We start from the raw sequence: 16,938 nt of genomic DNA on the forward strand, positions 1-16,938 counted from the left end.
TCGTGTGTTTCTATTAATATTTCACGCAGAAAGTTTTATTATGCATGATTGAATTAACTTTCAAAGAGTCGTAGGGCTGTAGGACTTCTCGCTGGGAATCGCCTTTATTACGAAACACCCTGGGACGCTTTGGTTCGATTACCCGTAACTAGTTTGCCCATAAACTTCACTAAGCGTTTGCTTTTCTACTAGGTCATCGCGCGGAAACTGTTGACGGATGGGATTATCCTAGATTTCACTTCCTGATGCTTTTTGAATTGAAATTCTATTGTTTGGTAAGTCAAATGAAAAATACGACAAAAGTAGGAAGCAGTTCTAAAACGGTATTCTCTTAAACAGAAAAAGGCGGCAGTGGCTCATAAATATATCTGCCAATAAGCGGTTATTATTAAAATAGCTATAAAATAAAATAAAATAAAATAAAATAAAATAAAATAAAGTATGATGAAATATGAATGATAGCCGTCTATTTCCTTGAAATAAGTGATGGTAGCGATATAATTACACAATATATAATGTGTAATTATCATTTAGATTCTACGAATAAACAAATTACAAAATTCTGTAAATGAACAGAATTCACAATTATATATTATTTATTGATTTTAGTAATATGTGAAGTAATTCGGATTAAACTAAATTTAGTATAGTCTAACCAAGTGAAAAATAAACTTTCAAAGTTTATTTCTGATGAATGCTCTCTCTGCTTTTTTATGCTTATTTTTATTTTATTTGATTTTATTCGTCAACTTATCAAATTTGTATAAAACCGTGTGAAATTTTAGTAAGGTATGCGAATGACATTCAATATTTCACACTTATTAAAATTAAATCAATATTATTTATTGACTTAAAATTAATTACAATTTCTGCATTTTTTTTTATTTAGTAAGATTGATGTCGGTGATATTTCATCTTCTTTCAATGCTCAGGGGACCGATACTGGTAAAGTTGTCTTTTATACATTACTTGCAGGCTGCACCAACTTTGAGAACTATTTCTTCACCCATATGGAGTGGACTTTCAGGATTTCCACATAATACAATTTTTTCCTCCAAACTCCGTCCACTAAAAAAAAAAAAGAAGTTTAAGTAATATACGAATTAATATATACAGTACATATATATTATTATTATTACGTGACACCTCCAGGGAGTCCAAAGACTCATCGAGGGAGAACACCTACTCTACAGCGTTCTGTCCCCACTACTCATTCCACCAACTACACCAACGCCATCTACCGTCCGCCACTAGTATTTCCACAGACAATCACAAACATCCATGCCCCCCTCGGGATTCGAACCCACAGCCTTTTGGATGAAGAGTGGATACGCTAACCAATCAGCCAACCAGGCTGGCATATATAATATGACTTTTCTCAAAAACTCTTGAGTACATTTGTTTTTCTTTCTAATTCATCTACAGTATATTTATTCTCCTCCCTTATTTTTATGACAGATAATATTATAACATTATTTTTTATGTAAGGATGGAATATATTATAATATTGTTTTTGTTTATTAACGGTGCAATTGTTTTGCTGTTCGAAATCGTTTCTTGCAGTCAGTCAATAATCGTACATATAAAATATGCTCTCGTACATTCAAAAAATATAAAATATATAAGTTTAGCTATTAAATATGGAATTTGCTTCTGTATATTTTAGAATGGAATAATAACTATTGCAAGATTTTATTTTTGTGTCACAATTAAATGAAACAAATAGTGGTTAGTTAGCTATTAGCACTTATTTTTTATTTGCTAAAAGTTAGTAAAGAGGTAAAGTGAACCTTGTTCACTAAACTATTCTCGTATCAGAAACATAAATGTAGGTCATTACTAAAATGGTTCGAAATTATTATTATTATTATTATTATTATTATTATTATTATTATTATTATTATTATACGTAGGCATCGCGAGGGAGTCAAGGACCCTTCGAGCGAGGGCCTTGAAATATATGATTCCTTAGTACCTATCATACCTTTCCTGAAAAACATTCACTGAAGATGCACTCACAATGTCGATTGGAAACTTATCTGAATTCACTCACTACATGCCATGAAAACACTGAGCTTCGCATTCTTCCTGATCACACTCCTATTCAGCTTCTAGGGTTGACTTTAAGTCCCCTTCCCCCACTTGCCATGAGCTTCAAAATGTCTGCTGTATCTATATCGTAAGAACTCCTTAGATTGAATGTTTCTATCATAAACCCCTCTCCCCATTTCTCAAACTCTGAAGACCACACTACTTCAGTCTATCTTCATATGTAAAATGTTCCGAAAGCCAGCTGGACTTTTCCACTGTTTCCTTCTCTTTATGAAACTTAGGTGACTATATCAAAGCACAGCAGTAAAAATGCGGTCTTATCAAGGCTTTAACTTATTTATACCTGCGAGGGTAGTCTGAAAGGTTTCCGGCCTCGACTATACATGGCAACGCTATTGGCAAAGATTTTTTTTTTCTAAGTTGGTACATCTGTCATAATCATCCATGTGAAATTGCAAGTCATTCTATCAAGTAGTTTGTTTTATACAGTTGTCTGAAGCAAAAGTGTTGTCTGTATCCCTTGAAATTGATAAAATTGAGTATCGTGTGGTTATACAATTCTTTGTAAAAGAAGGCTTAACGCCAAAAGAAATTCATTCGAAGTTCATAAAATTTTAACGGCACTCTTCTCCTTCATTTTCGACAATTAAGAAATGGACTACCGAGTTTAAACGTGGCTGTACCAGCCTTGAAGATGATCAACGTGATTGACGTCCAAAAAGTGTAACAACCAGAAATCGCTGATCAAGTGCACAATATTGTATTGGATGACCGACGAGTCAAAGTGCGTGAAATTGCTGAGACTATAGGAATTTCAAAAGAAAGTGTAGGATATATTTTGCATGAAGAATTGCAAATGAAAAAGCTTTCGCAAGATGGGTGCCACGCTTGCTCACAGCAGATCAAAAACGCACTCGCATGAAAATCTCCGAACTTGGAGATTTTTATTCTTGTTAAAATGCTCCTTGCTTGGAGCATTTTAACAAGAATAAAACTGACTTTGTGCGTCGATTTATTACTACACATGAGACTTGGATTCACCATTACACACCAGAATTAAAAAAACAGCAGTCAAAACAGTGGACAGAAGTCGGTTGTTCAGCGCCAAAGAAGACAAAGTCGGTTCCATCAGCAGGAAAGATCATGGCATCGGTGTTTTGGGATGCTAATGGAATTTTTTTTATTACTTATCTTGAAAAGGGTAAAACAATAACCGGGGAATATTATTCGGATCTTTTAACCAGACTAGACAAAAAAACATTCGTGAGAAAAGACCCGTTTGCAGAAGAAAAAATTCATCTTTCATCAGGGGAACGCACCTGCCCACAAAGGTGTTTTGGCAATGGAAAAATTAAGGGATCTGCGCTATGAATTGCTGGAACATCCACCCTATTCCCCAGATTTGGCTCCCTCTGACTTCTATCTCTTCCCAAAACTAAAACTCTTCCTCGCTGGTCAGCGTTTTTCATCGAATCAACAGGTGATTATAGCTGTAGAGGGGTATTTTGCAGATCTTACTGAGAACCACTACAGGGACGGGATAATGGTGCTGGAGCATCGCTGGAATAAATGTATTAGTCTTAAGGGAGATTATGTTGATAAATAAAATAATTTTGAAATTATAAATTCGTTTTTTTTTTTTTTTTTTCATTGTTAGGCCGAGTACTTTTCAGACCACCCCTCGTCAAAGTTAGTGGGTTTTTTCAACATTGTAGTTATCCCATGTTATATCATAGCCACTATGGCAATGCGGCTTCTAAACGTTAACTTGTTGTCTACCATTACACGAAGTCCCTAGCTGCACCAGCCAATTGCAGTAAATTCCCGTTAATATAATAGTTATTCTGCAATGTCTTCATCCCAAAATGTACTTAGCAACATTAAACTGACACTCGTTAATATTTGGTAATAGATCCAGTTCAAGTGAGCGTGCCATACTTCTATATCACTGTATCAGAAATCATAACATTCACATACCGTATAACAATGTTTCTCTCCATACCATTCTTAATGCCATTAATATCATATACAGTATAATATTTATGTAAATTTTAAAAACACAGGTCCCATTGAAAGAAAGAAATTCACATTACTGCTAAAATGAAAGTAGGTTAAGATTCTAAAAATAGAGTTTTTATGCAACCAGAAAAAAAAAAAAAAAAAAAAACATTCATCGTACAAAATAGACAGCACTTTCTTTCTTTTTTTTTTCTTTTCAAAAATATTAAATAAAAGACATGAAAAATTACTGCTTTATCCCTCTTCGCTAGAGCGATTTCGGTTTTATTACATTTAGAACTGTCAGATTAACACGGATCGCAGTTGCAAATATAGTTCATTGACGTTTTTAAGTGTTAGATGAAAAAAAGCATGTTATAAAAGTGAAATATTATATCTTTCTACATAATAAAACATCAAGGTTTCGCCATCTCCTTTTAGTCGTGTATTATAGTAGCATTCACATCATTTCTTCAGCTTAGTTATTTGAAATGTCCTATTTCTACTTAAATGGAACAAGAACGATAATGCTTTTGTGTTTGTTTCTTGTTACAAAAGAGTCAGTTTTCTGACCAGAAATCAAATTGTAATTTTAATGCAGCAATTAACTCTCTTTCGCCTTTCTTTATGAAAGGCTTCTCCCTCCCTCAACACTCTATGTATAAAATTACGAAAGTAATTACTTTCAATAATTATCCAATAATTAATGAAAATCCTGAAGGAAGATTTTCATCTCATTGGAGAGCTTTCCACATCCGTTTTGAAACTTTGGCTAACTCAGCTTCGTGAAAAAACCTCGATAAAGGGTTTTCTGCGTAACACGCGGCATTCAAACCTTAAATTTTCCAACGTTACTGTCTAATGGTCTATCACAGAAGTTTTTAGCTGTAGTGTGTGTGTGTGTGTGTGTGTGTGTGTGTGTGTGTGGTGTTACTGAAATAATTAAATTCTTATCTTTTAATAAATTTTAAATTATAATTTCTGTCAGGAGAATCATGATATTATCAGTAGCCTAGCAACGGAAATACCCAAACTAGATTTTTCCACGAAAAGTTCCGAATAATTAGTTTATTAGCATCGTTGGTTACCTAACGATTTTTTCCCTTAATTTATTAAAATTTATTTATTATGTATTTCGAAAACTCCGTTCAAAAGACCTAACATTTTGAGACACTTCAGCCCCAACATTCCTATTCCAGCCTTTAACAGTGAGTTCTGCGATCGATTTTTGGATGTCAAATTAAAAATCCGCGTTTCCAGAAGGAACTTCATATGATTTTCTAACTTGGCGACTATAATCGTATTTAAGACAGTCTTTCTTTTTTGACAGCCCAGCGTTGTAAAAGCAAACGACAGGCCACACACACACGAGAGCGAGCTCGCCATCTTCATTTCGCGTGTGTTGTAATCCAGACCCTGAATAATTTCTACTTCTAGTGTTCTTGTTCGACGAAATTAGGACTTCGAGTGGAGGAAAAATCTTACTCGGGTTAGATATTATGCATTCTGCATGACACGTATTCAACGCAACGGTCATGATTAATCAACGCTCCGTGATTAATCATGTCATGATTAATCACCTCCGTTATAGACATGAGACTTCCAGACTTTGATCTGTTCCCTGTTCTATATGTTTAATAGCACTGGTCATTTCTCTTAGTTGTATATTACTGTTTCTTTTTTTATCTTTTTAGATGCATTTACATTGCTCGACAAAACTAACAGAACAAAATGTTTTTCTAGAATATTTTATTTTTAACGGTGTCTCCCTAAGTGAAAAGTTGATATAATAAGTATTCCGGCATGCAAATCTGGATTATCCAATATAAACTGATCTACCAATCAACAGTTGAAATCTGCACACAATGCAAATTATTCATACCAATAAGAACATGGATTGCGACTGCAACCGCGCCCACATCAATTTATTCCCGTTTTTTGGCTTGCTCATTGTGTTAGCCATCTCCAGTACCTTTAAAATGACAAATCATCATCATTTAGACGATGATTTGCTATCGTTAAGGTACTGGAAATAGCGGGCCGTTGGATTGAATCCCAGCAGTCGCAGGTCAAGATGTACGTTTATTTAATGTGTCATGAAGCGTCGTCTGGGCACTGTGGACGCAGCTTCAGAAGACCAGAATCATTACAAGGATAGTTAACCAAAGACTTATGACGGTTTAACAACCGGTTAACATGATCTGTTATTCCTTAGTGAACCTCAAACTGTCGCCCACCAGAACAGTTCAGGTTAATAAACCTACGTTTTGCATGATTCCGTCCATAACAAGGGCGTTTGTCAGATCTCGTATTCCAGCCAGAGATTACAGGCTGGAATACCAGATATGACAAACAGATGAGGCGAGGAAACGATCTGCACTGATGTAATTTCCTTGCCTCATCTGTTGCCTTAAACTCTCGCATAATTCCGATGACCACCCTCCCATCTTTGATGATTTATGTGTTGATTTCCTACATTCTAACTCATCATCATCATCATCATCAGTGGCTCGAACAGGCGCTTAAGCGCCCACGACCTTCCAAGTGTCCTTGGATTTCGTAACCATGACTGAAGGATAAGGTGCTTAACCCTAATGCCTATAAATATTATTTGTCTGTGAACTGTGTGTGTGTGTTCTAGTGGCTGGCTTGCCTGGTTACGGGAGAAAAAAAATTAAAAAATAAAAAATACCAGTTTCCGGTAGAGAGAAATCCATGTTACCTTCGTATGTGACTACATTCTAACTACCAGTCATTGAGATCATCTTTCTTGGAGCACCAATATTCATAACTAAAACAGGCTTCGCCTTTCTAACTTTACAGATTATACTGGAAGGTTAGCCGAATTATGTGCTATTATTAATGATCGAACATAAATTGGTCTCCTACCACCTAGAATAACGTATAATCATCATCATCATCATCATGCTTCCGGTATTCTGGAACTTTCCTTTAAGTCAGTTCTCCATCCAAACCCATTATGTATTAGCTCTATTCATGTAACTTCTATCATAACTTTGTCCATGTTTTCTTTACTCCGCCTCATTTCCTGTGGCACTATGACACTATAATGGTACCAAACATGATGAGATGACCTCTAAGATTTCTATGCTTCATTTTCATGGGCAGATTATTTCCGCTCTCTTGATCAAAATATCTGCTCCGATCAAAGCACTGAAATAATTCTTCCAGGAGGGAGAGCCTTCATTTCCCATCCCACATAACCCTTCGAGCAGTTTCCTACGTCGTGATTTTCCAACGAGTGTACCAAAGCAGTCCAAGGGAAAAAAATTCAGCATACTTTAAATGAATGAAGTATAAAAAGAAGCTTGGCATTGAAAAAAAAAAAAAAAAATCCATACACAAATCCAAAACACATTTCGTAAGAACTAAATACAAAAACTTGTTGTTCATACGGAAGGTTCATAACTATTGCGTCTAATTAGGTAAATATCCTTCAATGTATCCTCCTCTCACATCAGACGATACCATCATACGAGGGTATCTGGAGAGTTCATCGAAAAACAGTTTACCGAAAGACAATTCATCGAAGGCAATTCATCGAACAACAATTCATCGAAAAAGCAATTCACCGAATAAACAATTCATCGAAAATCAGTTTATCGAACAACAATTAATCGAAAAAGCAATTCATCGAAAGACAATTCCCCGAAAAAGCAATTCACCGATGAGCAGTTAATCGAAAAGACAATTCATCGAAGCGCAATTGATCGAAAAACAACAATTCATCGAAAAATCACAATTCATCGAAAATACAGTTCACTGAAAAATGAATTATAAGGCATGTGGGGGCGAAGATGTGTGTGCAATTTTTTTTTGTTTGTTTTGGATTATTTTGAGAGGTATATATCTTTTTATTATCCTACTATTTATAATTACTATTTATCCTACTTCGTTCGGAAAGCAATTTTTTGGCGGGGCATACTGGTTGCAGTGAATGATATCCACTGAGGCGGGTATAGTTGAGATGTCAAAAGAACATTACATAAAGGGATTTCATCATCGTGAAAATTTTTAGCTCATATTCTAACCGTTGATGAAACATGGCTTCGTCACCATGACCCAGAGAACAAACAACAGTCAATGGAGTGGAGACACCAAGGTTCTCCATGACCAAAGAAGTTTCGAACCAAACAGTCAGCAGGGAAAGTTCTTGCCATTGTCTTTTAGGATATGGATGGTGTAATCCTTACCTTACCTCAAGAAAGGTGAAACTGTTACAGCAGCTCTGAAGGAATTGAAGGAGGTACTGAAGGAAAATCGGTTCGAGAAAGTAAGCAGAGGCGTGTTGCTTTTGCAGGACAATGCACCTGCTTATGAAATCCAACAGACAATATACGACTTGGGATTTCAATATCTACCTTAAACACTATATTCACCAGGACTGGTCCCAGGGCCGGCCCTAGAAATTTTGTCGCCACGTGCAGTAGCATATTTTTCCGCCCCTTCCCCTTAAAAAAAAACTCTTTTAATGACGTCTTAAAAGCCATGATATTAATCTAGGCTTCAACATCTCTTATCATAAATTCTAAATAGCAGCATTTAGAATTTATAGCATCCTACGTTTATCAAGGATGTCAAGAGCCTTTATCAGGACGTTTAACCTGAAGGTGAGTTAGCCTGTCTCATACGAGGATGGAAGGTTTTCCTCTCTGAAACTTGGTTTATTCTTGCCGAAAAACAAGCGAACCGAATTGGAAAAACACGCAGGGATTTAAGGCCAGTTGCTTCTTCCTTAATTCAAAACAACTCAACCCAATTCCAATTTCCTTTAGCACTGTGTTTTCTAACTGTGATCTGCCGACCACTGGCATCCTTCGAAAGTTGAATAAGACTTCCAACCGCTGCTCATCTAAATATAACACCAGATGAATATGCTTCTAAAAGGTTTACAGGTTTGTTTTTTAAGACTCTTTATTCATCATTCCTTATTTTATTATTTTACTTTCCTAGAGAATATTTCGACTTTTTTTTTTTTTTTTTTTAACAAACTGCACCGGATCACCTCCTCTAAACCCAGAAATATACCCACACATATACTCATTAGTATTCTTAGCCTATTCCTTCCCTTATTAACTGCAATTACTTGCTTTCGAGGTTATTCGGGAGATAAGTGCACGTGTCACTCCTGTCGTTGAGGAATAACAGAAACAGGAATAAATAAGTAAATAAAAAACATGATTGAAAAATCTTCAGGAATGAATTTTTTTCAAGTTTTCCAATATTTTTACTCTGAATTCCTGTATATTTTATTATTATATTGCGAAAAATATTTACATCAAAGAATCAATTTATTATTATTAGTAGTAGTAGTAGTAATATTAATGATTAATACTATTTTCCCTCATCCTCCTCAATATAATGATTGTTGGTATAGCAATGCTGCTTTACTAAGGAATAATTACAGAACAATATGGATTCTTATTGTCTTTCTTGTCCGATTTGCCTATTTCCAGGAGGATAAGCCTAGTCATCTCAGTATTAGGCCTACTAACTTACGTTCAGTAAATTTATTTATTTATTACATTTATTAATGAAAAAAATGTTATTTGGATTCCGTATTTGAAACTTTTACAAAAAAAAAATGTCGAACCGTTCCAGTTTTCAGTTCAGCTATATTCGAGGCCACAAAGAAAAGTGTCGAAATTATGTATTACAATAACTCGCAGACTTAGCAGAATTCGCAGAAGTTTTCAGAACAAGAAGCTAAATGCACGGTTCAGTTTTAGTTCGTAATGGATCACTTTTATCATGACATTTCCGTAAAGAAGTTCCTAAATGATATTAGCAATTTCGCTCTGGCTGGATGAAATTTAATGAAATTTTTAATTTCAATCGACTAGACTTATTGTGACCAAATTTGGTCGAACGAATTTCTTAGCCTATTCCTCCCCTTATTAACTGCAATTACATGTTTTCGAGGTTATTCAGGAGATAAGTGCATGTGGTACTCCTGTCTTCCCTACAGATAAATCGCTAACTGTACAATGAAGCAGGATGTACACTTATATTAACTGTTATAAAATGCAAGAAAATAATTATTACGTTTTCATGCCCACTTCCATATGTTGTCTGTATCATGGGTAACGTACCGCATTGTTACTGAACATTTTCTAAACAATAGTTTGCAAGAAAAATGACTTTTCGATGAATTATGAAAGAATTCATCGAAAAATTTTAGGTGAATTGTTTTTTCGATGAATTGCATTTTCGACGAATTGTCGTTCGATGAATTGTCATTCGAGGAATTGGTCATTCGATGAATTGGCTTTTCGACGAATTGCCATTCGTTAAATTGTAGTTCGGCGAATTGTTTATTCGGCGAATTGCTTTTTCGATGAATTGCTGTTCGATGAATTGTATTCGATGAATTGTCTTTCGATTAATTGTTTTTCGATGAATTTGCCTGTAACCCATACGAGTGTATGATGGTATCGTAAGTGTAACCTTATGACATCAGTCTTCTCCTAACTTTATATATGCCATGTTTAATACTAATTCACACTTTCAGTAATGTGTCCTCCAACAGGAGGATTACAGCTTCCTGTTGCAAGTGGGTGTCAAATTCGCCACTGAATGGATTTTATATTTATGGTAAATTTAATACTTGACGTAAAGCTGTCAAGCCTGATCTTTTTTTAAGTTAGCAACGATACTATCGTTTTGACTATTTCGTTTGCAGCTAAGAAAGGTAAGATACGAAGAATAAGAAGTATGGATATAGTATATCTATGATATATACAGGGTGTCCCAAAATTCACGCAAGAAGTAGTTTTGATAGAAAACACAGGTTTTTAATTAAAAATTGTAATTTCTTATTGATTCATAAAGTATACAGTATAGGGTTATGCATGGAATAGCATATCGGGTAAATGACCTCCACGGCTTTGCTGGCATATCCGCACTCTTTTGTCGAAATTTTTCATGACCGTTTTGCATAAATGTGGCTGAATTTCGTTGATACAGCGTTCAATTTCCTCCTTCAAGGCGTGGGTGGTCGTGGGCTTGTTGGCATAAACCTTAGACTTCAAAAAACCCCAAAGAAAAAAGTCCAACGGCGTTAAGTCACATGATCTGGGGGGGCTAATTCTGATCACCAAAACGGGAAATTACACGACCAGAAAATGACTCATGCAGTAATTGAATTGTTTCTCGGGCTGTATGGCATGTGGCACCGTCTTGTTGAAACCACATGTCGTCGACATCCATATCTTGCAATTTACGCACAAAAAACTGAATTATCATGTCGCGATAGCGAGCACCATTAACTGTTATTGCCTTACCAGCAGCATTTTCGAAGAAGAATGGACCGATGATGCCTCCAGCCCAAAATCCGCACCAAACAGTGACACGTTGTGGATGCATTTGTTTCTCAACAATCACTCGTGGGTTTTCTGAACCCCAAATGCGACAATTTTGTCGATTAACGAAGCCATCAAGATGAAAATGAGCCTCATCGCTGAAGATGATTTTGTTCGAAAAATAAGCATCCACTTGTTGTTGTTCCATAATCCATTCAACGAACTCTCTTCGCTGTGTGTGATCATTTTTAATAACCCTGAACTGTCAGCTGTCACGCTGTCTTTTTTTACTCGTTGGCAACACTTTACCGCACAAATGGCGCTAAATTTAAATCTTGCGTGAATTTTGGGACACCCTGTAGTATGAATAATATGGATTCACAAGATTTGAGTCAGGCATAAATAATAGCTAGTAGTCATATTAAACGATGTTACATTTTTTATGGGGGAACAAAAGGAAATGATGTCTGTGAAAATAGGAATAGCACATATCCAAAAGGATTGATATTACACAAAAGTTATGCATTAAATTTTGTTTGAGTAGAAACCTGATTTCTAAACAAAAACTTAATTTAAAAAATAGTTTCCAATATATTTACTGAAAATAAATCATTTCTTTCACTGAATCAATTCTATAGTTATTAAAATTACGAAAACAGAAAAATTAATATCAAAATCATAAAGCTAAGAATTTCATTTCTCTCTAATATATATAAGAGATTTAGATGATAAATCTGAGTGATATATTTTGATTAGAAGACAAACTATAATGGCTTTTTTCCCTACTTATATATGATATAGAAAACACTGAAACAATGACTGAGAAGCAACAAAGGAGAGAGAGAGAGAGAGAGAGAGAGAGAGAGAGAGAGTGGAACTATCTTGCTGATGCATTTACATGCAATTTTTTTATATTTTAAAAATTACACCTTTCTGACATGGTAGAGTAAGGTCTGAAGCTCTGGAATGTGACAAAGGGCGAAGGAAATAATAATAATAATAATAATAAAGTTTGACAATTTGTTCCATTTGACAAAATAACTTTTAACTGATAAAAAATAATTTTAATAAATGTACACATTATGTTTAACTTTCTTTTAATTCATAAAATTTTAAAAAGTGCAAAAAAAAAAAAAAACATATACCTTTAGCATCCTTAAAAACTTGAGAGATAATTAAAAAAAACATTTAAAATAAATACCTTCGGTCCGCTAATTGGATAGGATTTATCTGAATTCGATTAATAACAAGACTGGAATCTGAAAATCTTCCTCTTCTTCGGCCAAGTCGATTTCTTTTTCCCCAACTTAAAGTGGCTTCCTCGATATCTTCAATTGGACTTCTTAGATGTGTAAGATATGTATAAGTACGTCCGCTCCTCAAATTATCTTCACCCCTGCAAATATACAACAGTTATAGAATTACTATCAAAGACCGCTTTGTCAACTCCCCCCCCCCCTCCACACACACATTGGTGTAACGTTTTATTAATCTGACTTACGAAATATTGCATCTCCAAACTTAGAACAAATTTGCACTCTGAGGAAGTACTGATATGTTGCACGCGTTTGAATTAATTTGACAGAAAGTGGGATATTATTGATGATAATTCTGAACTGGCCGTGAAACGTATATGTAGAAGATGAAAGCAGCGGAAGCTGAGCACATGTTGAAAGTGGGTGAAATGTCTTGAGTGAGAAATCATTAATCATTCTGACTGCCCTTTTCTACACAGAGTCCAGTATCTTTAGGGAGCTCTTAGGGTCACCATCCCACATATGGAAGCAATCAGCAATGGAAAGACGGATTTGCATAAATTTAGAAGTTGTTTGGGGTTAAATTAACGATGTGAGCGAAAAAAGAAACCCTAATTTTTTGGAGGCAATATTTGGAATGTGTTTGTGCCAAGAGAGAGTTGAGGTTAGTGTTACTGTCAGAGTGAACATATACACAAACTCCACCTTCCGGGCTAAAAGAGTCAAAGAGTCCCAGTTACAAATCTAGTAACTAGGAAAGCTGAGATGAGTAGTGCTTACAGAATAGCAGTTTGCGTTTCTGTCAAGACAAGTGAGCTTTACAGTCTGGAAATGGAAAGGAACATCGTTTGGGTTTGAACTGAGGGCACATAAATTAGGAAGACCCTCTGAGGTTTGGTGTTGATCGCATCGGTCAAGCAAGTTCCCAATGCAATGATAGAGTACACGTTTCCACGCTGGCTGGTGGGAGGACTAAATGTTTACATTAGTACACCTTTTTATACTTGATTGTGTGTCGACTCCACTTTGTCATTTTTCTTCAAGTTGTTTCTCATCTTCTACCTTGTTCCAGCTACGTGTAAGTAAGTTCTCGCCGTGGTGGTACTTTCTGACATACGACAACGAGCAGAATACAGACACTGGGAAAATCGCTCCATCACTCCTTGTGTTCCTCGACCAGAAGGGGTGACAACCTATGATTTCCTAGGAACAAATTTGCATCGTTTCGGTCAGCTTGTAGATGTCGTCGTTTAGCGTCGCTTCAGTTTCCGAATGAAAGTACAGTCAGTAGCGGATTATGTTCCTTTAAGGCCCTAGGCGCAATTTTGTTATAAGGCTTTTATGTAAAAGTTTTTTTTTACATTAAAAAGACAATAAAATCCTTAAATAATAACAACTTTTTTCTTTATTTATAATTATTTATTTAATTTGTCTAGTTAGTATTACAATGTTACCTTTCATGCTTTTAAATCTGCAAATTGACCGATAATATTTTCATAATTTAACATATTAACTGTATAAGTTTCTATAAGCATTATAAGTAAATCATTTAAATGAATCTTTTTGAGGCTCCTCGAGACAACGAGGCCCAGGTGCGCGCCTATTATGTAATCCGCCACTGCGTACAGTACAATGGCGCTGTATTCTTGATTCTCTGCCTTCATAGTGTCTTGGACAGACATGGCGAAGAGCTCATGAAGCTCGTTGGCGTTTACGGCAAGAGGCACGTTAACATCGAAACGACGACCTATGAATCGCTTCGAGTTTTTTTTTTTCTTTATTTTTTAATGCATCGATTTTGTACAAGAAAATATCATCAAGCGTAATAATGCGCTATTCTAGGCTTCTATGCGCTTTCCGAGATTTATTGTTATTACTATTATTATTATTATTACGTGACAATTCCAGAGAGTCTTAAGGACTCATTGTAGAAGGGCACACTACTGCCAACCCAACGACTTCCCAACTTAATCTTCCAGCTACAATACTACTACTACTACCACACGACGCCATCTACTGCTCACCATCCCACAAACAGCTGCTGTAAATTGCGTATGCACTCATGGCTGAGTTGCCTGTAATCGGGATGAAAACCTCGAGTTTGCGGGAGTAAAATACTGCTACCTGCGTATTTAGGAACTGTTTAACGGAAGGAAGGCACAGGGGACAAAAGAATGGCTGGCTGAGGTTGGTCAGGAGTTTTATCGTTGATTCGTCAATCTTTGCGCAATTAGCGCGCATTGGATGGCAACAAAAATCGCACTGAAGGCTCTTTTCCTTGTCTGTAATCTCCATCTTGCAGCTACGGTACTTCTGAACTTCGGCCTCCCTGTCAAAATTAAAAAGATTCAAAGCGCTCTGTTGACGCTCCGTCATTGCCGCCATCTTTAATTCGTGCTGCAGGAATGTCTGTACGAATTACATACAGCTGTTTATAAGTTCAGAATACATCTCAAATGGCAGTACATCTGCTGCTGCTGCTGTACTGTCATTTGGGACGTAAAATTGGATAAAAACCACTTTAAGTAATGTTAAATTAGAGAGCACAAAATCTATCCAACACAATCGAGAGCGTCACACAGCGGTTATGACAGAGCAGTTTGACTAAATATTGAAATTATTATTTTTATAGAATTTCAAAACTACTTTACACAACTTTAAAACTGGTCACTGTATACTGTAGTTAATGTCAATATATAATTTATATCCAGACGAGCAGGACAAATACCAACTTTTCTTTATCATTGTTAAATGATAAACCGAAGGCATTATATCATAAAAAAAACGCTATAGCTGTTAATGACTCTGATTTTGACCAGAGAGGATTGAATACAAAATTAATATGTTCTTAGTAATTTAACGACATTTATTCTGTCCAAATTTACTCAGCTAGTAAGTTATTATAATCAGCAATTTTTCATACTTTCTTGAATTACCACAAGAAATCATTTATTTACTATCCCAGCCTATTGCAGATAATACTATATAGTATTAGATCAGGGCCATGAGATGGCAGCACTCATCTTTACTCTCCTCCCAACACGCCAATTAAAATCACTGATAGTTTTAAGTCAGCTATTCTGTGATTAGCTAAAGATAGAAACCAGCTGCTCACTAGTCTTCAAAAGTTAGGACTAACTTTAATTTTAATTTCAATGGGTTTATTACTTTTGGGACAATGTGGTTTATTATGGTACCTCACTGGTATTGAGTTTATTGTAATAAAAGAAAGCTTTATAATTACATTACTAACCAGGTGCGTACAAGCCTGTGTAGCTCAGTGGATGTGGCGTGTGCCAACCACGACGCTTGGCCGCACGAAGGAAGACTTGGTTTCGAGTCTAGTCGGCGACTAGAGGAAATTTTTCTAAGCCTTTTTTTCGACAGGTTCCCGAGTTAGTCGATCTCTGGCACTGGCAAGCGGGTTTTTCCGCCCGGAAACTCGGGTTTTTCGTCCTGTAAACTCAAGAAAAATCGACCGTAGAACCCACATTATTTCAGACATATTGTGTTAGGGTTAGGGACCACGAGATGGCGGCACATTTGAGCCGTCTCTCTTCACTGAGTACCGCTTAATTAGTGATAGCCTTGGGCCATCTATCTCTGATTGGTACCAGTGGAGATTGAACTGCCCACTCAGTCTCCAAAAGTTAGATAGGGCTAAATGGCCTCGCCTACTCCCGTATACGGGAATAAAAAGGCGTTAGCTGATAGCTGACCAGGTGCGTCTAAAGTGTTCCGGAACTAGTTTTATTAAATTGATATTAGCAACGTTTACCAAATTGCAAACTTCTGATTTGGATACATTATGTGATGTGCTGTAATCTAGCTTCTTAATTCTTACTTATGTCATGCTGAGAAAAAATCATTATTAATAACTAAACATCTCCATGAAGCCAAAGACATTGTCAGAATACTGTTATGTAACAAAGAAGGGTGTTTGAAATTTGATTTCTGGGAAAATTGGCAAAAATGCCTACGGGAACTCGGGAAATTATTTAAAATGAATGAATAAATAAATAAATAAATAATAATAATAATAATAAAACGTTTATGGCGATAAAACTCAATCTCATTCTCAGATATCGTAAGAAGAACTGGTTTCTTTTCATGCAACGCACATACGCACATAGTGATGAATCTGGTTATTAGCCTTTTTTTTTTGGTGTTGTTGTTTTGTTTCCTAAACTGCCTCAAGCTAAAGAGACTCCGAAGAACGTTCACACTAATGAAGGAGCTAAAGTGTCCTAAATTGGATATGACTATCTTTCTAAAATAAATTGCATTTTCCTGTAAAAATCTTTACTAAA

General features: G+C 35.8%; 1 protein-coding gene across 1 annotated transcript in view; it reads right to left on the minus strand.

Moving 5' to 3' along the window:
* Positions 1-880: 880 nt before the first annotated feature.
* LOC150103393 (pancreatic triacylglycerol lipase-like) overlaps positions 881-16,938 on the minus strand; it is a 60,025-nt gene continuing 43,967 nt past the window's right edge. The window contains exons 9-10 of the mRNA XM_090398358.1: positions 12,574-12,768; positions 881-1,068 (exon numbers count right to left, since the gene is read on the minus strand). Of these exons, the coding sequence (XP_090254484.1) occupies positions 966-1,068; positions 12,574-12,768 (298 nt within the window). The 3' untranslated portion in view covers positions 881-965. The remainder of the gene's footprint in view (positions 1,069-12,573; positions 12,769-16,938) is intronic.

This window comes from Typopeltis vanoorti, chromosome 9, assembly GCF_054136105.1.
Source record: "Typopeltis vanoorti isolate ZY-2024b chromosome 9, IOZ_Tvanoo_1.0, whole genome shotgun sequence".
In the NCBI taxonomy this organism is placed as follows: Eukaryota; Metazoa; Arthropoda; class Arachnida; order Uropygi; family Thelyphonidae; genus Typopeltis; species Typopeltis vanoorti.